The 24172-nt window shown below is 35.6% G+C and overlaps 1 protein-coding gene across 2 annotated transcripts in view; it reads left to right on the forward strand.

Annotated features, from left to right (window-relative positions):
* Positions 1 to 24172, forward strand: part of TMEM168 (transmembrane protein 168) — a 62500-nt gene that overhangs the window by 17350 nt on the left and 20978 nt on the right. For both annotated transcript variants that reach the window (XM_051962754.1, XM_051962755.1), the window contains exon 2: positions 766 to 2014. In XM_051962754.1, coding sequence (XP_051818714.1) covers positions 887 to 2014 — 1128 coding nt within the window. In that variant the 5' untranslated portion in view covers positions 766 to 886. The remainder of the gene's footprint in view (positions 1 to 765; positions 2015 to 24172) is intronic.

The raw sequence follows: 24172 nt of genomic DNA on the forward strand, positions 1-24172 counted from the left end.
GAGCAAATGAGATAACAAAGACTAAGTGCTTTACAAATCTTAATGCTGTGTATAAATGCTCACTATCATCAAGAATTTTGTTGGTCTGGATACACCTTCCATGCTGGTTTCAAATCCCTCTAATCCTTTAGTACATGATCTTTGGCAGTTGCTCTGGCCAAAGAATTCATAATATTGCAGCCAACCTGCTTATGAACTAGTCTGGCTCTCAGATGGCCTTTGAATGGACCTTACATAAAGCCTTTTTCTTCTGCTTCCTAGAATCTCTGGTTTCTTTTAAAACTCAGCTTAAATGAAACCTTCTACAAGGCTTTTCCTGATTCTCCTTGTCTCTCAATACCCCTTATTTATTTTGTATATACTTAATTATAGACCTGTTTTTCTTTAGTTACAGAATAAACTACTTCAGGGAAAGTATTATTACATTTTTGAATTTGTTCCCTTAGGGCCCAGCACAGTGATTGGCACATAGTAAATGCTGAATAAATGCTTGTTGACTTATTGACCTTGTTGAATTTGTACTTTACTATTAACAACCTTCAGGAGTTTAGTGTCACCTCCATACTCTGGTGAGACATCAAAGTAGTACTTTGCTGGAGGAGACAACTGATATAAATTTAATATTTCCTTTATGATAAACACACACATGCTAAATTGTGTTACAGGAGAAGTAGCAATTCATTTTTACTTATATTATTTTGTACAATGTAAGTACTGCAGTGAAAATAAATTTAAAATTAATGCAAATTCTTTTTTTTTCTTTAGGTCTTCAAATAAGATTTCATCTGAGGAAATGGCGAAGTAGGAGCTTGCAGATGTCCTGGATTTTCTGGATGCAGTACAAACAATTTTTATAGTGTGGAGAAAGCTTTAATTGCCATTTTACATGTGTAGATCACTGCGTTACTGTATTAGTCATTGTCTATATATGGCAATGACAAGACTGGAAGAAGTGAATAGAGAAGTGAATATGCACTCTTCAGTTCGATATCTTGGCTACTTAGCCAGAATCAATTTATTGGTAGCAATATGCCTAGGTCTTTATGTAAGATGGGAAAAGACAGCAGATTCCCTGATTCTGGTCATCTTTATACTTGGCCTTTTTGTTCTTGGAATTGCCAGCATTCTCTATTATTATTTTTCAATGGAAGCAGCAAGTTTAAGCCTCTCCAACCTTTGGTTTGGATTCTTGCTTGGTCTTCTTTGTTTCCTAGATAATACACCTTTTAAAAAAGATGTGAAAGAAGAAGTGACTAAGTATTTGCTTCTGACTTCCATAGTACTGAGGATATTATGTGCTTTAGTGGAGAGAATTTGTGGTTGTATCCGTCATCGACCCACTTTACTTACCACAGTTGAATTCCTTGAGCTGGTTGGATTTGCCATTGCTAGTACCACTATGCTGGTGGAGAAGTCTATGAGTGTCATCTTGCTTGTTGTAGGTTTGGCGATGCTGATTATTGACCTAAGAATGAAGTCATTCTTAGCAATTCCAAATTTAGTGATTTTTGGTGTCTTACTGTTTTTTTCTTCATTAGAAACACCTCGGAATCCAGTTGCCTTTGCATGTTTTTTTATCTGTCTAATTACTGATCCATTCCTTGACATCTATTTTAGTGGACTTTCAGTTACTGAAAGATGGAAACCCTACTTGTATCGTGGAAGAATTTGTAGAAGATTTTCTGTCATTTCCATTGGCTTGATTGAGCTTACTTTTTTTATTCTTTCAGCATTTAAGCTTGGAAACTCTTATCTCTGGTACTTTGTAATACCAGGGTTTTCCATTTTTGGAATTTTCTGGATAATTTGTCATATTATTTTTCTTATAACTCTTTGGGGGTTCCATACCAAATTAAATGACTGTCATAAAGTCTATTATACTCACAGGGCAGATAATAATAGCCTTGATAGAGTAATGGCATCTAAAGGAATGCGACATTTTTGCTTAATTTCAGAGCAACTAGTTTTCTTTAGTCTTCTTGCAACAGCAATTTTGGGTGCAGTATCCTGGCAGGTAAGTGAATATCTATTTCCACTTGTATAATTTTAACATTATATTTAATAAAATGATAGTTTCAGCAGGTTAATTTCTGTAAAACAAATATTAATTACCCACAAAAATTTAAAATTATGGAATTCCTGTCCTCAGTCTAATAGGAAGCTTTGACACATGCAAGAATAATACATGAAAATTACATAAAAGAAATATAAACTAAGTGATACTGGGGCAATTGAAAAGTTTCCTTTAGGAGATGATTTTTGAGTAGGGTAGGAATTCAGTAGTCAGAAAGGAGAGAAGAGAATATTGCAAAGGTACATAGAAGGGAAAGTAGAGTGTAAGTGTTCCATTTTGATTAGGATATATATACTCCATGGAAAAAAGTACTGTAAAGTGAGGTTGAAAAGACAAGTTGGTACATTACACTGGCCTTGAATAGCAGCCTAGGGATTTTGAACTTTATTCAGTAGGTCGTAGGAAACGGTTGAAGGGTTTTGCCATAGTTTACTGAGGAAATGAAGATTATTAGACTGTGATTTATCTAACTTTTGTCTGAAAATTGGATGAGCAAATCTTGGCAACATAATTTAGCATGTTTTTCAGCATACAAGTAATATTCAAGCTGCACTTGATTTTATTCCTTACATTTTTCTCAATGGCGTTTGAAATACTGTAATTCTTTCTTCTTGGGCCTAGAACTTATCTGACAGAAACAAGTTGGCAAATGTCCTTTCATTTGATTTATTGCCACAGAAGGCATGCTTGACTTCCCCAAAGTGGAACATTTCATTAGATTCCTATTGTGTGCTACCTTAATCAGTCAACAAGCATTTATTGAGTACTTACTATCAGGCACTGTGCTATGGGCAAAAAACATTCTAATGGAAGAAGATAACATAAATTTCTATTCTATATTGCTGTACATAATGGTGTGTCAAAAACATTTGCTGTGGTAAAACATCAAGTCAAAAAATAAGATCATTTTAGTAATATATCATAGATATTCTTAAAAGAATTATTCTTTGTGTAGATGTTTGTTTCTCAGTATGGCTTATTAAAAATTTCCAAATGGTCAGTTTAATATTGTCCAATAGGCCTAGGGATAACACTATCATCATTGACAAAAAAATTTAAATTCATTTTTAGATATGAGAGAAAACTTACTAAAAATACCTTTCTTTAGTTACAATTGGTTTACATTTTTTTTTAATGAAATTTTTTCTGTATTAAGTGAGGGAAAAGAAACAGTTTATTTATCACCTGTGGATAAAATAAATTTTGTGTCTAAAAAAACAAACAAACATTTTAATCATATCTCCGAGATACTGTGAGTTTAGTTCCAGACCACTACAATAAAGTAGTACAGTAGTAAAGTAGTAGTAAATAAAGTACAATCAAGCAATTCACATAAATTTTTTGGTTTCCCAGTGCATATAAAAGTTATTTTTATACTATATTATAGTCCATTAAGTGTGCAATAGTATTACATTTTTTTAAAATGTACATACATACCTTAATTAAAAATACCTTCCAAGCCATCAGCAAGTCATAATCTTTTTGCTGATAGAAGGTCTTTTTGAAATTTGCTAATTGATCACGGTAGTGGTTGCTAAAGGTTGAGATGAGAATTTTGCTGCATTAGTTGGCTCTTTTACTTGAACCCTTAGAGGCCATGTTAGGGTAATTAATTGACCTAATTTCAACATTGTTGTGTCTCAGGAAATAGATTAGAGGGAGAAAGATGGGAAATGGCCAGTCAGTGAAGCATTCAGAACACATACAATGTTTACTAATTAAGTTCATTGTCTTATATGAGCACAATCTTTGGCACTGAAATATTTACAATAGTAATATAAAAGATCACTGATCCACTGATCTCAGATCACCATAACAAGTATAATAATAATGAAAAAGTTTGAAAAACTGGGAATTACCAAAATGTGACACAGAGACATGATATGTGCTGTTGGAAAAATGGTGCCAATAGACTTGCTTAATGTAGTGTTTCCACAAACTTTCAGTTTGTTAAAAAAAAAAAAAAAAAAAAAAGCTGAATAACATGCAATATCTGCAAAGCACAATAAGACAAAATGCAATAAAATGAGGTGTGCCTGTATTACACAAATTAGAATGAGCTGTTTACCTTAGGAGAGGTTTGGACTGGAAGAATTTCTAGTAGGGAAAGAATGGGGAATTGGTTCCAAGCCTGAGGGGAGAAGGGAGATGATGTTTGCAATGCATAGAAGCAGGAGAGGACTAGACAGGATCAGAGAGTAGTAAATCGTTCAGTTTGGCAATCTATATATAATCTGTTAAGAGGAGTTGAAGCTGAATTATGTGCCAAGTTGAATGCCAGCAATAAAGAGTTTGTATTTTATCCTATAAACAACGAGGAAGTCTCTGAAAAATTTTGAACATAGAAATGCATAGAAGCCTATGCATTAAGAAAATTATTTTTGGCAGAAGTGTTTAGAATTTTTTTAAGAGAGGAAAGAGTAGAAGTAAAACAAATAGTGAGGAGAGTATTTTAGGAGTGCAGGTGAGAAAGGTCATGAACAGCTGAATTAGGGTGGTAAGTGTGGAAAAAGAAGGAATGGGGGGAATAGGACAGCTGTTTTAAGAAAGTTGACAGTTTATTCAAGTAGGTATCTTAGAGAAATTAAGAAGAGAATCAAAGAGAAAAAACAACTTTAGTTTGAAATATAAACAGGACATTCATATGAAGATGTTCAGCTAATAGCTGGAAAATAGGGACTTGAAGATAAGGAGAAAAATTAATGTGGAAATAAATTTCAAATTCATTCACATAGAGATCTTTGAAGCCAAAGAGATAGTTGAGATTGAGAAGAGAGTTTTTTTTTAAAGTCCCCAAAGAGAGAACTTTAGGGGATATTTATACCTACTTTGTGGGATGAGAGAAAAAGAGAAGAAAACTAAGGAGCCCTTAAGAGAAGCAGAAAGCAGTGTCATTGATATCAAGGAAGGAAAGAGTATCAAGAATTTTCAGGAGAGAGGATGTGGTAATAACATTGTCAGCCATTGTTAACCAGCAAGATATATTTAATTACTTAAACCCAGGGGAAATTAGTGACATGTGGTTCCTTTTTTCCCTAAAGGACTTCAGTTCTAAGCTCATATTGACTAGCTTTACTTCTGGGAAAGTCTGACCTCTAAAAGAGGGCATCAGGTTACTCTTGAACTTTTTCGCTTCTTACATTTATTTCCCAAAGTAGTACTCTAGAGACAGACTCTGAAGCACACCCTAAGGAGAGTTTATTTTCTTGGCTTCCTTCCCTAAAAAAGGATTTATAGAATTCATATAAAAAATAGATTATGTATAAGACAGCTTTTTATCTCCCCCACAAAGAAATGTTTACAACACAAAACACTCATAAGCACATATTGACAGGTACTTACAACATGAAACAGTAACTCATCATGCCTCTTATACTTGGTGTATAAATATCAACCTAAAAAAGTTGATATTTAAAACATGAAACACTTTATGGGACTGCTGAATATTTATTTCACTTTAACTTCACATCTTAAACTTGGTGTAACCAAAACTGAACTCCTTATCTTTCCCCTCCACTCTTCATAATTTTCCTAGTACTTTTCAGGGCATCATCATTCTCCTGGTTACTCGTAGTTGCAGACATGCTCCTGCCCATGCATCCGTGTGTGGGGCTGCCCATTCTGTCAGTCAGTCTTCAGAAGAGCTCCTGTTTCTGTCCTCTTCTCTCACAACCTGTCATCCTCCAAGTACAGGCTCTTGCTGCTTCATGCCAATTGTAACCACAGCCCACTAGTAGCTCCCCTGTCTCCAGTCTCTGCTCACTTTACTCCATCTTCCACCCAGCTTACCAGGGGGATCTTCCTAAAGCATAAGTCTAACCCTGTTAATGCCACTGCCAGCCCCTTTCAGTAAACCCCAGGGGCTCCCTTTGGTCTCCAGGACCAAATGTGAAATCTTCTATTTGGTTCTTGGTCTTTCACAACTTGATCCCATCCCATCTTTCTGTACTCTTCACATACTCCATGCTGTCCAGTGACACAGTGTTTTGGCTGTTTCTCACACAGAACACCTCATCTCCTGACTCTGTAATTTCTTTGAGTATCATTCTTACCCCTCCTTATCTCCAAGTTTCAGCTAAAGTCTGACTTTCTGTAAGAAGCCCTTCCCAGTTCTCCTTAATTTTAGTGCCTTCCTTGTAAGATTATTCACAATTTTTGGAGGTGGATGTCTGTGTGTGTATCTTGCTTGTACATGGTTGTTTATATATTGTCTGTCTCATTAGATTTTAAGTTCCTTAAGAGTAGGACTGTTTTTTTTTCCTGCTTTTGTATATATTCAGCCCAATGTACTGTTAGGCAAATCACAGGTCCATAATTTTTATAGCAGCATTTTTTCCCCCTGACACAATTGGAGTTAAGTGACTTGCCCAGGGTCACACAGCTAGAAAGTGTTAAATATCTGAGGTCCGATTTGAACTCAGGTCCTCCTGATTTCAGGGCTGAGGCTCTGTCCACTGTGCCACCTAGCTGCCCCAAGGTCCATGATTTTTGATAAGTCAGGGCATGGCTTGGCATTTCATCATAGTATCCTCATGGACATGGCTAGTTTTTACTCTTAAGAAATCTCTTGTGCTGGGAACTTTGTCCTCAGACTCAGGAGCTTCTAATTGATGAGGTTGATGATAGCACCTGTACTCCAAAAAAAAAAAGACAAAACAGAATCCATTGTCATCTCATAGGCCCTTTTTCCCTACATGAACTTCAGAGGGAGAATGTGAAGAGTCCTGATGCTTGAGGGAGGTGGGAAATAGAATATCTTGCAAAAGCAGTTACTCTACTTTAGTGGTGGTAGGGACTCTTAGCTTACTCAACAACTGTTTACCAGCCTCCTTAAGGTCACTTTTCTCACCTTCAGTTGAGCAGGGCTGAAACTTGTCACTCTTACCCAAACCAGGCAGTCCTGAAAGTACCCCAAACAAAAGTGTCAGTACTTGCTTACTCCACTTCCCAAATCTCACTGGTGTGTGGGAGGAGCTATATTGACAAAAACTAGAGTATTTAATATTCCAGTCAAAAATTGATGTCAAAGAATTTTTTATCTTAATTTAATTGATGTGGGAAATTTAGAGTTTAGAAACTTTCCGTTTGGATTGTCAGTTTACACACTTTGAACATTCCTGAATTTGGTGAGATATGGAGTATCTCACCAAGATCACATAAACATCACATGTCACAATTTCAATCAAGAACTTTACTTCATGGGAGCAACTCCTCTTCTGAAGTTAAGTCAAAGCAACAAGCATTTATGAAGCACCTCTCTTGTGCCAGACCCTGTGCTAAGAGCTGGAGAGTCTCAGAAAAACAAAAACAGCCCCTGCTCTCAAGACGCTTATATGTATGAAGCAAAATTGCAAACAACTATGTTCAGACAAGATATATGCAGCATAAATTGGAATTAATCTCAAAAGGAAGTCACCAAGTATTAAAGGAGATCAGGAAAGGCATTAAGTAGGGTTTTAACTGAAATGGAGTATGCAGAACCTAGCCAGCTATTAGAAAATTCTGTTTTAGAAAAAGGACTATCTGACAGGTAACCTGATGACACATCATTCACACAACCTGTTTCTGGTGAGATCTTCTTATTGGCCGATTAAACATCAACTTTTTACACAAGCATTTGTGAAAACAAAAAAGACAGAAATAATGCTAATTAAATTAATTTTTATATTTATGTAATACTTACAAATATGTACATTGTGAAGTCTGACTCTAACTTATATCTCATATGATTGTATGAATTTTTATGAAGGAATAAGGGTTTGGATTGTGGTACTAAAGTGGAAGAAATCATTCACTTAGACTAGAATCCATTAAAAACTACTACAGCTGCCCATTGCTACATACTGTCTCCTAAAAGGACAATTCAAACTTTGTAATTATAATGACCAATCCTGTCTGTCTCTGAGATTAGTGGAAGGAATATTTTTCCTAGCTTGGAGAGGTGGAGGATTCTGTATAAAATGTGTATGTTGTCAGAGTGTTCACTATCAGGTGGTTTTGCTTTACTGGTTTTCCCCTTTCTTGCAAAGGGAGGCTCCTATTGGTTTTGGTGGTGGGGTCATGTTTGGAAATAAGCTATTGAAATTGATCCATAAAAAGGTTTAAATAAAAAAATAAAAGACAATTCAGAGCCTTTAGGAAGAAAAGAGAAAAATGCAATAATTGAAGCTGAGTCACTTGGAACAATTAGTGTTTGGTGGGAGTAGTGTGAAGGAAGTTATTAGTACCTTTCTAAAAGCAGCTGACTATGAGATAGAATAAAAGGGGCAAGAAGTTGTGAAAAGATTCTGGGACAGCTGGTAGGTGGGAGAACGATAAATATATATTTGGAGAATTGGTGTGGTAGCAGTTAAGTTAATGACAGTATAATCTAGGAGCTTTTTCTTTTAACTCTTGCTCCACTTAGGCTATTTCATAGCTTGTAAGTAGAAAATAGGAACAATTTTGCGTCAAATTAGCAAAAATTTTTAACCTTAAAAAGGTGAGTGTATTGAAAGATCTGTTCCTACTTCATTCTGTTACCCATACCTAGAGTAAGCCTATTCATTTCATAGATACATTACTTAATCAAAACAGGAGTAAGCATAGTGTAAAAACCAAATTTTTTTTTGTTACAAATTTGAACACTAAATAAAATGAGCATTTCTGTATGCAAAGCAGAATAGAAAAGGAACATTATACATGAAATTGTCTTCTATGTAGTTTTTTCTTTTTAAGTATAAAACAAGTGTAATACAAGCATGGCATCTTAAGAAGACATCAAAAGTCTTCATAGAATTTGCTCTTAAAATTCTTATGCATGAGGAAAACATCTCAGAAGTATAAAAAAAGCAAAGAAAGAGCCTGTTTTAGAAAGATAACTTAATCCTGATATATTGTAACTAATTTTTTTTATAAATTGGTGATCCAAATTAATTTAATCTTCTCAACTAATGTCAAGACATTTCTCTTAATGTGGACAAAGGAAATCTTCATTAATTCTTGTTTCATTTTGAAGATGTGTTTGATGAGAGTATTGTTCAAGTGTTGATGAGAAACTCATCTAGTAATTCTTTCCACATTGGATTTTATTTTATTGGTGTTTTAACTAGACTTCTGATTTCATCAGGGTAGAGAACTTCTATTACCAATGTAAATCTAGCTGTACCTGCTGTGCTTCTTTCAATGTTGGAGTTAACTGGTGTCCTGAGAGGGGCAAGTAAGGCTTTACAATTAGTAAGTATCATAGGAGAGATAGGAAGAAAGATCTTTCTGAGTCTGAGCCCAGCTTTCTATTATATGCCCTATATTTGCTCTTTTCCATCAGTAAATAATCAGTAAGTTAAACAATAAGTACAATTATTCTTTGTAGTGCTTGTTGATATCTGTTGTTTATACATTTTCCATTTGTCTCATGGATAACATAGCTCCATTTTATGTACTACAACCAGATTCTGGTTGTTGTAAACAGGACAGTTTTATTCCCAGAAATTAATATTACACTATACTTTTGAATTGCTTAAGTTTTCATAGCACTTGGTATTTTGGAGTTGTGTATTTTGGCTAGTGCTTTGAAAACTGTAAAGTCAAGTTGAGTCAACAGGCATTTAAATACCTACTTCCTACTATCCCTTCCTATATTTCTAGTTTTCTTATACCCCTCCACTTATTCTAATCACTGACTCTGTCATTTTTCAGACACAACACTATGTCTCCTGATTCCAGGCATTTCTTCTAGCTGTTTTCCCCATATATGGAATGTGTTCTCTCCTTATCTCTGCCGTCTCATTTCCCTGGCTTTCTTAAAATCTCAACTGAAATTCTATATTCTTAAAAAAACATTTCCTGGGTCCCCTTAGATTGTGAGCTCCTTGAGAACAGGAACTATTTTTTTTTGGGGGGGTGGCATTTCAAACAGTGCTTGGCACATAGTAGGCACTTGATAAATGTAAGTTGATTGAGTGACAGTTTGCTAGTAAAGGGAATAAAAATCTTTTAAGAATTTAGATGCTACACCACTTGGTGCATATATGTTTAATATTGATATTGCTTCATTATCCATGCTACCCTTTAGCAAGATATAGTGCCCTTCCTTATCTCTTTTAATTAGATCAATTTTTGCTTTAGCTTGATCTGAGATCAGGATGGCTACCCCTGCTTTTTTGACTTCACCTGAAGCATAGTAGATTTTGCTCCAACCTTTTACCTTTAACCTATATGTATCTCCCCGCTTCAGGTGTGTTTCCTGTAAACAATATATTGTAGGATTCTGGCTTTTAATCCATTCTGCTAACTGCTTCCTCTTTATGGGGGAGTTTACCCCATTCACGTTTATGGTTAGAATGACCAATTCTGTATTACTTGCCATCTTGTTAACCCCGGTTTATGCTTTCTCCCTTCTTTCCCCTTTCCCCTCCTTCCCAGTATTAAGCTTGTGAGCACCACTTGCTTCTCACAGCCCTCCCTTTTTAGTATCCCTCCCCCCACTTTAGAATTCCTTCCCCTATCTTACCCCTTTCCCTCCCAGTTTCCTTATTCCCTTCCGCTTAGCTTATCCCTTCCCTTTTCACTTTTCCCTTCTCACTTTTCAATGAGGTGGGAGAAGTTTCACCATAAATTGAATATGTCTAAAATTTTTCTCTTAAAGCCAATTCTGAAGGCAGTAAGATACCCACTATATTCATCCCCCTCCATTCTTTCTCTCAGATATAATAGGTTTCCTTTGCCTCTTCATGAGATGTACTACCCCCACTTTACCCTTTTTCTGGTACAATGTCCTTTCCACATCTAGTTTCTAGAACAAGGTATACATGTATCCTTTATATATCTTTATAGCCGAAATATAGTTCCCAAGATTAATCTTTACCTTTTTAGATTTCTCTTGAGTTCTATATTTGTAGATCAAACTTTTTGTTAAATTCTGGCTTTTTCATCAAAAATAGGTGAAATTCGCTTATTTCGTTGAATGTCCATCTTCTTCCCTGGAAAAAGATGCTCATTCTAGCTGGGTAAGTTATTTTTGGTTGCATACCAAGTTCCTTAGCCTTTTGGAATATCATATTCCAGGCCCTTCAATCATAAAGGGAATAAAAATCAAGTTCTCTTCTCTCCACCTCCCATTCTTATCATACACACACACAACAATAATAACAAAACTGTGAGCTACTATTTAAACTTCTATTGTTACTTCTCTTCTAATTACTCTACCGCATGAGGCAGTTTGTTATAGGAGAAAACACATGGTTCTAATCATGTGTTATACCACTTATCAGTTTTGTGATTTTGGAAAAGATACTTATTTAGATCTCAGCTTTCTTATTCATAAAATAAGAGAATTAGACAATAAAAAGTCTTTATACCTCTATAATGCCTATGTCCAGCTCAGTGAGTCTCGGTTGCAGTTGTTAATCCTATTTCAACATTTGATACTCAATATGTTGTAGCTAAACAAGGCATTCCAATTGACCAAATAGAAATCTACCATACTAAGAAAATTAGGAGACTCAAGACAAAAGGGGAAAGATGGTCTTTAAAATCCTAGAATTTTTGGATACTTTTAAAATAACCATTTCAACAGACAAAACAGTTCAGGGAATAGTAACATAACTTATTCTAGCTGTGTACCCCATGTCAATATTGAATAATCATTAATTAAGGTGACTAATATTCTTGGGCAATATTGACTCACTATAATATCAGGATCTTTAGACTCTTTGGACGGTATTGAATTATTCTGTTAAGTTTAGGGAATATTACTTATGCTCTTCATTTATCAGATTTTCAGAACTTAATCTCTACATTATAATTTAGTCAGTCAGCAAGCATTTATTTATTTTTATTTATTTAAATAACTTTTTATTGACAGAACCCATACCAGGGTAATTTTTTACAACATTATCCCTTGCACTCACTTCTGTTCCTATTTTTCCCCTCCCTCCCTCCACCCCCTCCCCCAGATGGCAAGCAGTCCTATAGATGTTAAATATGCCACAGTATATCCTAGATACAATATATGTGTGCAGAACTGAACAGTTCTCTTGTTGTACAGGGAAAGGGGAAAGAAGGGAAAGGTCCCTTTCCTTTCTTTAGTATTTCTTTGGTATATAAGCCCAGTGGTAGCACTGCTGGATCAAAGGGTATGCACAGTTTGATAACTTTTTGGGCATAATTCCAGATTGCTCTCCAGAATGGTTGGATTCGTTCACAACTCCACCAACAATGCATCAGTGTCCCCGTTTTCCCGCATCCCCTCCAACATTCATCATTATTTTTTCCTGTCATCTTAGCCAATCTGACAGATGTGTAGTGGTATCTCAGAGTTGTCTTAATTTGCATTTCTCTGATCAATAGTGATTTGGAACATTCATATGAGTGGAAATAGTTTCAAATTCATCATTTGAAAATCATCTATTCATATCCTTTGACCATTTATCAATTGGAGAATGTCAGCAAGCATTTATTAAGCACCATGTGGCAGAAACTGTTCTAAGTTCTGGGAAATACAAAGATTGGCAAGGAACTCATAATCTGATAGGGGAAACAACTTGTAAACTACCGAATATACAAATAAGATACACACAAGTAAGGGTGAGAAGTCTCAAAAGAAAGGCATTAAAATTCAAGACTGGGAAAGGCTTAGAAAATCTGACTTTAGCTGAGACTTGAAAGAAGCCAAGAGGAAGGGATGAAGCGGGGGCATTGTTCTGTGTGTGAAAGATAAACATTGAAAATAAGAGAATCAGGAGATGGAGGGTCTTGTGTGAGAAACAGCAAGGATACCAGGGACACTGGATACTCAGAGATATTTTGAATATTGGATTAACAGGATTAGCAACAAATTGAATATAGGGGAGGGACATAAGCATGAACCATTGGAAGAATAGTGATGTTCTGAAAAGTACTATGTAAATTAGGAAGAGAGGAGATTTGGCTGATGGGGGAAAGATGAGTTCATTTTTAACATAGTGAGTTTAAGATGTCTATGTAATCTCCAGTTCTTGATGTCCAGCATATAGTTAAAGATGTGAGATTGAAGATTGAGGGAGGTTAGGAGAGAGGAACAAATGAGAGAGACTCATCTTCAAAGAAATGATAATTGAATGCATAGGAGTTGAGATCACTAAATGAAATATAAAGAGAGAAGAGGGCCCAGGAAGGAGCCTTCTGGGATACTTAGGAGTTGTGGCATATCCATAAAATCCATAATATCCATAAAGAAGACAAGGAAAAGAGATTAGACAACCTGGATAAATCACTGTCATGAAAATCTAGAGGGGAAAAAGGTAATTAGTAATGTCAAAGGTTGTAGAAAGTTCAGGAATGATGAGGATTGAGAAAAACTAGTTAGATTTGGCTGTTAATAGATCTTTAGTAATTTTAAATAAAAGTGAGACTTCATAGAGTTAAAAATGAGAGAAAAGGAAATGGAGGATTTTGTAGGCAGCCTTCTCAAAGACATTAGCCACAAATGGGGGATAGAGATTTAGAGCAACAGTGGGATTGGATGGATCGACTCAAGGCTTTTTGAATATGAGGGAGACATGAAGCAGCTAGAAAAAAATGAAGATTAATAAGAGAATAGAGTAGAGGGAAAATCTGCTGGAAAAGATGGAAGGAATGGAAGTTCTCAACTGAATAGGTTGGAAAAGGAATAACTATGAAAGATGTGAGGAGGGATAAAAGTTCAGAAAAATTTTGGTGGGGAGTAAGATAATGAATCAGTTTGGGAGTTATAGAAGATTGCCTTGTCGCAATGAAGGCCCACTTGAATTCATAAGCTTTAAAATGAAATGTTTATGGAATATCTACTTAATCTGTGCATTTCAACAAAATATTAACAATTATCAAAAGGATATGATTCAGTTGAAAATGACATGGCACCAAAAAAACAAATACAGTGTTTTGAAAAGATGTGGGCAAGTTTCATTTGTAATGAACTATTCAGCCTTACAGAAAGGATATTTCTTCTACATACTCATAGATGGAATATCTAAGTCTTTATCTATGGGTAGTCCTATCACCACAGATTACTTTCCTCCCCACTCATTGGTCACCTATTTTTAAGTTATTAATTTCTAAAATTCTTCTTGGAATTCCACTTTTGAAGCATGTTTTTAGACGCCTGTCTGAAAGCACATATGTATTGGGCATTTATTTCACTGCATATGCTAATATTTAGCATATGGGGCATGGAACCCTAAAACAGTATAGATGAAATAGCTTAATTAACTAAAAGATCCTACTATGGCTGGATATTTGGTAGATTTTCCATGCCTTTGGAATTTTAGTCTCTGGTGTATTTATATATGCTTGCCAACGGCATGAGACACTAAGATCCATCTGTTTCTTCCATCTTTGCCAAAGTGTTGGTTTTCAGATTCTATTATTAGCTTTAACTTGGTAGTTGAATATGTAAATATGCCCAAAGGTTCAGTGGGAATGTCATATAGATGCTTGTTGATGATGATGTAAACTGCTCTTCTTTTAATTGTGGCCCTGAGTAACTGCCTCTGGCAGAAGGTTCTGGCATACCAAGTGTTGCTTGTCCCTCCTGTTTTCTTGTTCTCTGTCCTTTCCTGTGGCTGTTGTGAGAGAATTATCTGTGATTGTAAACCCAGAAAGCTAATACCTTAAATTGATCATATTCAGTATCCCAAATGATTTTACAGAATTTAGTTATTTCACATGTTATTTTATGATTAAAGTTCTAGGCCAGTGAAGGATCTAGGTAGAAGAAGCTAGGTTGGACCTGGAAGACATGACAACTTGAAGTCAGATGCAGCCTTACACACTTAACTTTGTGAGCCCTCTGTAAGTCTGTCTGTCTCAATGTCCTTATCTGTAAAAATGAAGATAATAATACTATAGGATCTTCTTTCCAAGGTTGAGGGATTAAAATGAGATAATAGTTGTAAAGAACTTTGCAAACTTTAAACTTTTGTGAAAATATTGGCATATTATTACGGTTTTACATTTATTAAATGCCTACTGAAGAAGCAGGAAAAAAAATTTTTAGAGGTGGCTCTATAAGTCAGTAAACATTTACTTTGCATCAAGACACTGTGCTGAGTGATACAGATACAAAGAAAACATCCCAAAGTGTTCATATTCTTATGGTGAGAAAATATTTACATGTCTTCCATTCATATGAGATATTTGTGGAAGTCCGACCAGTGAAAACAAAAGAAATCTATAAGTATTTAGAAGAAATATCCTTTCTCTAAGGCTGAATAGTTCATTACAAATGAAACTTGCCCACATCTTTTCAAAACACTGTATTTGTTTTTTTGGTGCCAGGTCATTTTCAACTGAATCATATCCTTTTGATAATTATTAATATTTTGTTGAATTACACAGATTAAATAGCCACAAGAAAAGGAATTTTAGTAAATGAATCAAAAATATAGTGTTTGTATTAAGATAACTTGATCCCAGAATCTTTGTACTACACACACACACACACACACACACACACACACACACACACACACACATACATATTGTAATGCCAGAGAAACTGAGGCAAAATAGAGATTAGAGAGTATTTAATATTTTATTTAAAAGGGAGAGATTTGCTGGGACCAAATGGATACATGATTGGTCCCAAGGCCGAATGAGACTATCATCTCCAAGAATCCAGCAAACAATCTGATTTCTCAATAACATATATACACATGGCTCAGACTCAGGGGGTAGATGGAGGCAGGGGCGGAGTCAGGGTGCTGAGAGCTGGAAGGCGACTCTGATAGGGTCGGGGGAAGGCACTGGAAATAAGGATGATATAATGAGGGGAGGCACCCCAGAGATGGGGAGAGGCATATCGATAAGATGGTATCTAATATTCTGATAGTTTGGGATGGGAAGAGGCATTCTGATATTCTAAAACATAAGATCTTTTATCCTTATCAAATATTCTGATTAAGAGGGAAGGGAGGTTTTGTAGGATTGAGCAGAACAATTATAAACTGAGGCAGAACAATGAAAGAGAACTGTGGCATAACAATATATGTTTGTATATCTTTGTGTCTTCTCTAATGCTTGGTGCACAGAATTTTTACATAGAGCAGGCATTGCATAAATCTCTGTTGAAGCAAATTTACCATGTTGACCAAAATTATATATCCACATGATTTTATCTTCTTAAAATTATAATATGTAAGAGGCAGGAAGTAGTTTTCCCATTATACCCCACTTTTGTTGAGTTGGAGTAGTGTTGTGTTCCAGATTGAGTTTCTGCCATGAGAATTTTAGAAAGTTTGTAGAATTCTAGCAAAGTGTGGAAACGGTAGGAATCTGTTCTTTTGCTTAAAGTCAATTAAAAATGTAAATACTTCATTTTCAAAATATAAAGTATCACATCCCAGTAAAGTTCAGGCTTATTATTATATTGGAAGGATTAAAATTGTTCCACATTTTAAAAAAAATTTTCAAATGCATAGAATTCTTTGTATTCATTGATCCTTTGCTCAGGAGATCATCATTATCACCATTCATTCAGAAGTCTATTTTGTTTCTAGCTGAACATAACATATTTTTTATTCATAAGTACTTTATCTTTAAAAACAAAACTTTGAAGCTATTTGTGTAGTACAAGAAAGTTGTAGTGAAGTATTTCATTGTATATATTATGTTTGTTTTTCCACATTTTAAAAAATTAAGCTCAACATCTCTGCTTCCACCCCACTGGATTTTAACTCAGGTCTTCCTGATTCCAGACCTGGCCCTCTAACCATGAGGCCACCTATCTCCCTTAAAGGTAGGAATAGTGAGAAATATCATTTGATTACAAACAATTTAATGGAGAAGGTGAGATTTAAAGAAAACTTTACATGAGAACAAATGTGTTAGATATTGAAAATTGAATCAACATAGCTTCTAGGAGAGATAGCACTAAGGAGGTTTCACATCCACCCCCCTTTACCCCATCCTCCCAGCCCAAACCTTGGAGTGCTATTGTTCTGGAAGCCTGTCAGCCAATGATTATAAAAGTCTTCTGGTTTAGGAATATAATATTTCTTCCCTTAGATTTTAGGGAAGATTTATTAGTGATCCTGAGACTCTGACCTTAGAATGCTATTGTTGTAACCATCTGTCTGTCAATGATTCTAAAGTCTTCTGGTTTTAGGTATCCTAGGTCTGTTGGTCAGTGATAACTAAATTCCTAAGACCTTTCCTCACTTCTACCTTGAGGCCATAAAATTAGAATATCAATGACATGAAGAACTAGCTAAATGTGTCTCCTTGTTCCTGGCTCTTTGGAATTTAGCCCACTTCAATTGTCTTTACACTTACAATAAACTTTGCCCCTTAACTTGGGTCAAGCCTGCAAATTCTTTTGAGGTACCTTTTGACACTAGTCTGCGAATCCCAATCTTTTGGGGTCCCTTTCCAACATCTACAGATTGATCTAAAAGAAAAAAACAATAGTAGATATTAAACAAATCTAAAATGTATTAAATTAATGTTGTAAAATAAACTTGAGAGAATCAGTATGAACAGTAATGTGGAATTTTATGTCTATTTGGCTTTTTAGACAAAGTAAAATTTGTAAAAAGTTTTGCATTTCTTCATACTACTCTTAAATAGTAAATAGTCTCACTTTATAACCAGAAAAGAACTGTAATGTTAACCTACTTTACTGCCAGAATACAATTGGAACTCAGAGCTTCCCTCTTCTAGAAGTTATTCACCCCTTATGGTTCTAAATGTCTTTGACTCTAAATAGTTATTGTCTGTTTATTTTAGTAATGTTTTCAAAATGTATTCAGTACCATCATTCTAAGTAATTTACATTAAAAAGCTGAAGCTTTTCTATTATCTATTGTATTTCCCTTAGAACCTCATTTTAAATTTAAAATGTTCCATTACAGCTGTTTCCTGCAGTTTAGTCAGTGTTCATTGACTACACAGCTTTTCCCCTTATTTTATGGGTGTTTTTTTTAAACCGTCAGTAAGAAAACCTTATGTTATAGAATTTTTATATTGTTTCTTATTGTAGAAGTGCAGGTATTTTTGAGGTAGTGTGAACTGATGTTCAGAAAAGTAGAAAAGAAAATGTAGCCAAAAATCCAAAAAACCACTCAGTGTCTCATTGCTATTTTGTCTAGACAAAAAGGATATAAGAAATGAGATGTGTAGACAACAGATTCCAGAAATGTTTTAGGTAATACTTAGTAATTCTTTTATTGTCAGATATATTTAATTGATCTCTGAGTGGTTTTGAAGCAGGTTGCGATCCCTTTAAGAAACTATTTCCTATTGATCTGTGATTCCTTTCAGATTCTCAGCCCCTCCTGGCTGAGGCATATCTTCCCCAGACAATTGTCTTTCCAGGATGCCGGAGCCTTTGATTCAATTACAAAACATGGTCAAAAAGCATTCCTTTGAATTCCAATAGGAGAGCCAGGCTTGTCCCAGCCCCCACTGGTTCTGATCTGCTCTGACTGTCCCAGCCCCCACTAAGACACTCAATATAAAAGAACCAAACTAAAATCCTCTCTGCAGAGGTTCCAAACATGCCAGCTATGTTAAGCTTGCTATGCCAAGGAGTCTCTATCCACTGGAATACTCTTTTCCAGTGCTACCCTCTCTTTATCCTTACCTATTTCCCTAACCAGACTTTATGCCTCTATGATAGGATTTCTAACCTTCCCTATAATAAACTTCTTTTATCAATCTAGGTTTTTGTGTCTGTAAATTCCTTTACAGAGAACTCTGCACCGTCAGAAGGGAGTGTCCAAAACTTTCTATCCATACGCCAAATCCCAAGGGGTTGCAGGGGAGCCAAACCTCTCCATTTGGTTTCCTGAACCTTGAACTTGCCACTAGACCTCATCATTTAACTCCCTGACCACCAGAAACCCTAATCTCATTTTGGTTCCCTAAATCTAGACCAAATTACTTCCAGTACTCGCCTCACTTACCTAGGGAGAGCAAAGAAGAACAGTCTAGAATCCCCATGTAGAGTTTATCCCTTTTTTCTTTTGTAATTGTTTTATTTATTTTCAGTTCCAAATTTTCTCCCATTCCTTCTTCCTCTACTACCTATTGAGAAGGCTAGAAATACAAAACACATTAAAAATATGAAGTCACATGAAACAAATTTCTGCTTCTGCTATATTCTGGGAGGAAAAAAGGAGGGGGGGGGAAGTGTACTTCAATCTGCTCTGAAGCTCTCAGTTTTCATTTTGGAAATGGATAGCATTTTTATCATGAGTCCTTTGGAATTGTGGTGGGTCATTGTATTGGTAAGAGTTACTAATGTTTTTCATAGTTGATTATCTTTATAATATTTCTGTTATTGTAAAAACTGCTCTTGGTTTTGCTCAGTTCACTCTACATCAGTTAATGTAAGTCTTCTCAAGTCTTTCTGAGATCATTTTTTATAATAGCATTTCATCACTTTCATACCATAACTTGTTCAGTCATTCCCCAGTTGATGGTAAACCCTTTATTTTCCAGTTCCTTACCCCCACATCAATTGCTTTTATAAATATTTTATATATGTAAGTTTCCTCTCTCCCCTTTCTTTTTAATTCTCATTGGGATATATATCTTCTAGGATTGTTGCTTGGTCAAATATGCACAATTTAATTGCTTTGGAGGTGGTGTTCCACATTGCTATTCAGAATGATTAGATGAATTCATAGATCCATCACCAGTACAGTAGTATATCTATTTTCTCATATTCCCTCCATTGTTTGTTGTTTTTCTTTTCTTTTGTCTTAGCCAATTAGATGGATGTGAATTGCTACATACGGTTTCTCTAATTATTAGTTCTCAGTCCCCTATATATTAAGAAACATGACTACTATCAGAGAACATTTTTGCAAAAATTTCCCCTTCCTAATTTCCTGGTTTTCTTCTCATTTTAGCTACAAAAATTACAAAGCTTTTCAGATTTGTTATCAGTTATCCATTTTACCTTCTACAAACCTTTCCATCTCTTGTTGATGAGGTATAGATATGGAGTATCTAAATGAAATTAGGGTTTAATTGAGGTCTAGTGGCAGGTTCGGGGTACAGGGAGTCAAATAGAGCTCTCCTGCAACCCCAATGCATTCAGCGCAAGGATACTGAGCTAAATAAGGTCTAGTGGTGGCACAAGTCCCCAATAAAAGCATTATAGGCCCTAAAAGCTAGATTGAAAAAAGAGGCTTATTTTGAGGTTTGGAAGTAAGGTTAAAGTATAGTTAAGGAAATAGGCTAAGGTAGAGATAAGAAGGGCACCGGAAATAGGGTTCCGATGGACAAAGGGTCCTGACATGCCAGGCGTAAGGCTGGCATGTTGGGACCTCTCTGCAAAGAGGGAATCTCAGCTTGGCCCCTTTTATAATGGAAGATTTAACTAGAGGGACCTGTGGGTGTAGCCCCAAGTTGGCTCAGGTCAGATGGGGCTGGGATAGGTCTGCATCTTCTGTTGGAATTCAAAGGGACCAGGATTTGTGAATCCAAAGGTCCTTGATTGATAATTACATCAACTAGGAAGGGCTGGAAATCAGAAAGGAATCTTAAAGGGATCACAACTGTATCAGTCCCCCCTCAAGCAGTTGAAACTTAAATTCATTTAAGAAAAAAAGACATGGGGCAAAATCTCTTATTGAGACAGAGTCAAAGATTTTCTCCTTCAAGTTCCGGGGGAACTTTTCCAAGTTCGGGGATCCCCTCTTCATTGTTTGGTCATGGACTCTTTCCCTACCCATAGATATAGCAGGTAAGACACCCCTCTTTATGTCTGTATCGTTTACCCATTTTGAGCTCATCATTGTATATTGTATGAAATGCTGGTTTATACCTAGTTTCTGCTAGACTTATTTGCAATTTTTGTCAAATAGTAAGTTCTTATTCCAATAGCTGAGATCTTGCTTTTCAAATAATAAGATACTGTGTTCATTGGCTTTTCTCTAATGCATACCTAATCCTTATTATTGAGTGATCACTCTTTTTCTTATGCATTACCAAATATTTAAAAATAGTTAGATGGTGCAATGGATAGAGTCCCAGGTGAAGAATCAGGAAACTCATTTTTATGAGTTTAAACTGGCCTTAAACATTTAGTATATTTGAACACCCTCAGCAAGTGAGCTGGAGAAGGGAATGGCAAACCGCTCCGGTATCTTTGCCAAGAAAATCCCAAATGAGGTCATGAAGAGTCCAACATGACTGAAAATGAATGAAAAACAACCAAATTGTTTTGATGATTAGAACTTTGTAGTTTAATACGTGGTACTACTAATCCCTCCCCCCCCCCCCAATTTCCTTACTATTCTTGATCTTTTTTTTCCCTCCAGATGAGTTTTGTTATTTTTTTTTTTTCTAGCTTTATAAAGTAGTTCTTCAGTAGTTTTATTGAGGGGTGAAAAATACCTTAACAGCAATGGGGGTTCCATAGTAACAGGTTTTTGCTAAAGAATTCACAGTCCCAGTCTCCAAGCTAGGGTTTTGGCAAAAATGGGTTTATTTTCATTGAGAAACTATTTCCATCAGCCGGTTGCTTCTTGATTAGGAAGATAACAAAGGTTTGAAAACAAAATCTTGTTTGTTTGTTTTTAAGCTTTCTGTGGTTTGGGGGTAGGGAGTGATTAGGGACTAATTTCCAAATCATTTCCCAGACCAAAATGATTCCCAGATCTGTTGGGAAGTAGAAGTTTCCTGTGGGAATCTGGTAGCTTTCTGAGAGCTGGGAGATTTAGGTAGGTGGGGATCATTTTTAGGAATTTCCCCAGGCCAGGTGGGCCACCCTCCACCAAGATCAGGGAGACACAGTTCCTATTACATCAGTTTGATTGACAGGGCATTGAATAAATAAACTAATGGAGGTAGTTTTATCATTTTTATTATGTTGGCTTGATCTCATCAGCAATTTAGATCTGTTATTTATTTGTAAAAGTTTGGTTAATTCTGTTTATACTGTTCTTTTGTATCTTAGTAGTTATTTCCATTTTCTAATAAACTAATAGAATTTGCCAGGTTTCACATTTTGGATGCAATTTGTTTGGATAATTACAGTACTTTTTCTGTGACATGAAAGCTCTCTGGATTTTGGTTATAACATTCCTGGGATTTTTCTGTTTGGATGGAGTTCCTTTTAAGAGATAATAGATGGATTCTTTATATCTTTGTCTTCAGGTTCTAATAAATCTGGCAGTTTATTAGTTTATAATATATTAAAATGTATTTTTCAGGCTTGTTTTTTTCTTCATGGTTTTCAAAGGATTTGGTGATTCTTAAATATATCTCCTTGGCCTAATTTCCAGGTCAGTTTTTTATATTTCTCCTTTTTAATGTTATATTTTAGCTCTTTAAGGGATTCATGTTCGGAATACTTTTTTCCCCTATTGCTCTCACTTGTAGCAGAGTTGGATTTGCAATATTTTTTTCTTTGTGCCAGGGCCAGATTGTGCTTCTTTCTTCTGTGGTCTTGAGTGGTACTGTTTGGCCTCACACTCAGTCTTCTGGATTCTTTTACTCACCTCTATTTCCTAGAGTTATTTCCCCTGGATGTTTAAAGTTCATTTGGCTTGATAAGACCCTCTTTGGCAGCTGAAGATCGAGTAGTTATGACCTCAAAGTTCCTGGGCTGGTCTATGCTGGCTTGATCTCTGAGACATGATACTGGTTAGAAACATGTAGCCCATTTCTTGAGGCATCTTCTTTCTGTGTACCCCATATCCTTCTTAAGGGAGCCCTTTACTCTTAAGTGTTCTCAGGCACAAAGTTTCATAAGCTACACAGATATGTCTCATCTCTGGTCATGTTGGTATTCACTTTGAGGAGACTTCTTTTTTGTTGCCCATTGTGTGTCTAGCTATTTTTTTTTCTTCTTCAATTCTTGAATTGAAGATTGTTACTTAACTCTAGTTTCTTTTTGTATTTCTTGATCTACATTTGGTCTGGTGTAAACATCATGATTTTAGTGGAATAACTGTGATAAGACAATTTGTTTCCCTTTCAGATAGCCATTCTAACAATGGTCAAAAGGGAATACATTTGTTTTTTCAAAGTTCCTGTTCTCCTTTCAGAGGCCATGCAGACAGGATGTAATGTGTTTTATTTAGTATTGTTGAGGTCTAGATTTGGGGTACCTAAATGAAATTAGGGTTTCAGCGCAAGGATATAGCGGTAAATGCGGTCTAGTAGCGGCTCGAGTTCCCAATAAAAGCATTTATTGGCCCGGAGAGCTAGATTGATAAAAGAGGTTTATTATTAGGTGAAGATAGAGCTAAAGAGGGCACTGGACAAAGGATCCAGTGGACAGAGGGTCCTCACATGGTAGCCATGTTTGGAATCTTTGCAAAGAGGGGTTCCCAGCATGGCTTTTTTATAATAGGAGACTTAGCTCAAGGGGCTTTTGGTTGTAGCCCCCAAGTTGGCTCAGATCTGGGTGGGGCTGGGACCAGGTCAGATCTTCTATTGGAATTCAAAGGGACTAGGATTTGTGAGTTAAAGGACAATTTACATTATTAACTAGGAGAGGGTGGGAATCTAGAAAGGAATCTTTCCCCACATCAGTATGACCCAATTCACTAAAATACCTATCATAATTATTGTGAGGGAAGTGCTTTGTCAACCTTAAAATACAACATAAATGTGAACTATTATCATTGCCCCTACTCCTAAAGAAAAAAAAAACCAAAATTTTATTCAGAAACAATAATAAGACTTTTTGAATGAACAAAAAATTTTAAAATGTATAAATGTCCTTAAAATTTCCTTTATTCAAGAAAAGATAAAACCCTGTACCTTATTCTTTTTATATATTTCACATTTAATATGTTAATTCCGATATTGCCTTCTTGTTTATATCCCTTTCTGAACTTTTCTGTGCTTTTTAATATGCATTTTTAATGATTCAATGACACTTTTATTTCCTTTTACAGTATCACTATCACTATTCGCAGTTACTTCAACTCTGCCCTTTCCTCACCTCAAATCTTTTTATAACAAAAAAGTATAGTTATGCAAAACAAATCCAATCCATTGGCTATATTTGAAACTGTTTCATGCATCTCTAGTTCTCAATTTCTCTGATAAGAAGGGAAATATGATTACTCATCAGTTTTTCATAGTCATAATTGGACAAGTGTTGATTGTGGTACTTAAGTAGCTTCTTAACTTTAT

This window comes from Antechinus flavipes, chromosome 5, assembly GCF_016432865.1.
Source record: "Antechinus flavipes isolate AdamAnt ecotype Samford, QLD, Australia chromosome 5, AdamAnt_v2, whole genome shotgun sequence".
In the NCBI taxonomy this organism is placed as follows: domain Eukaryota; kingdom Metazoa; phylum Chordata; class Mammalia; order Dasyuromorphia; family Dasyuridae; genus Antechinus; species Antechinus flavipes.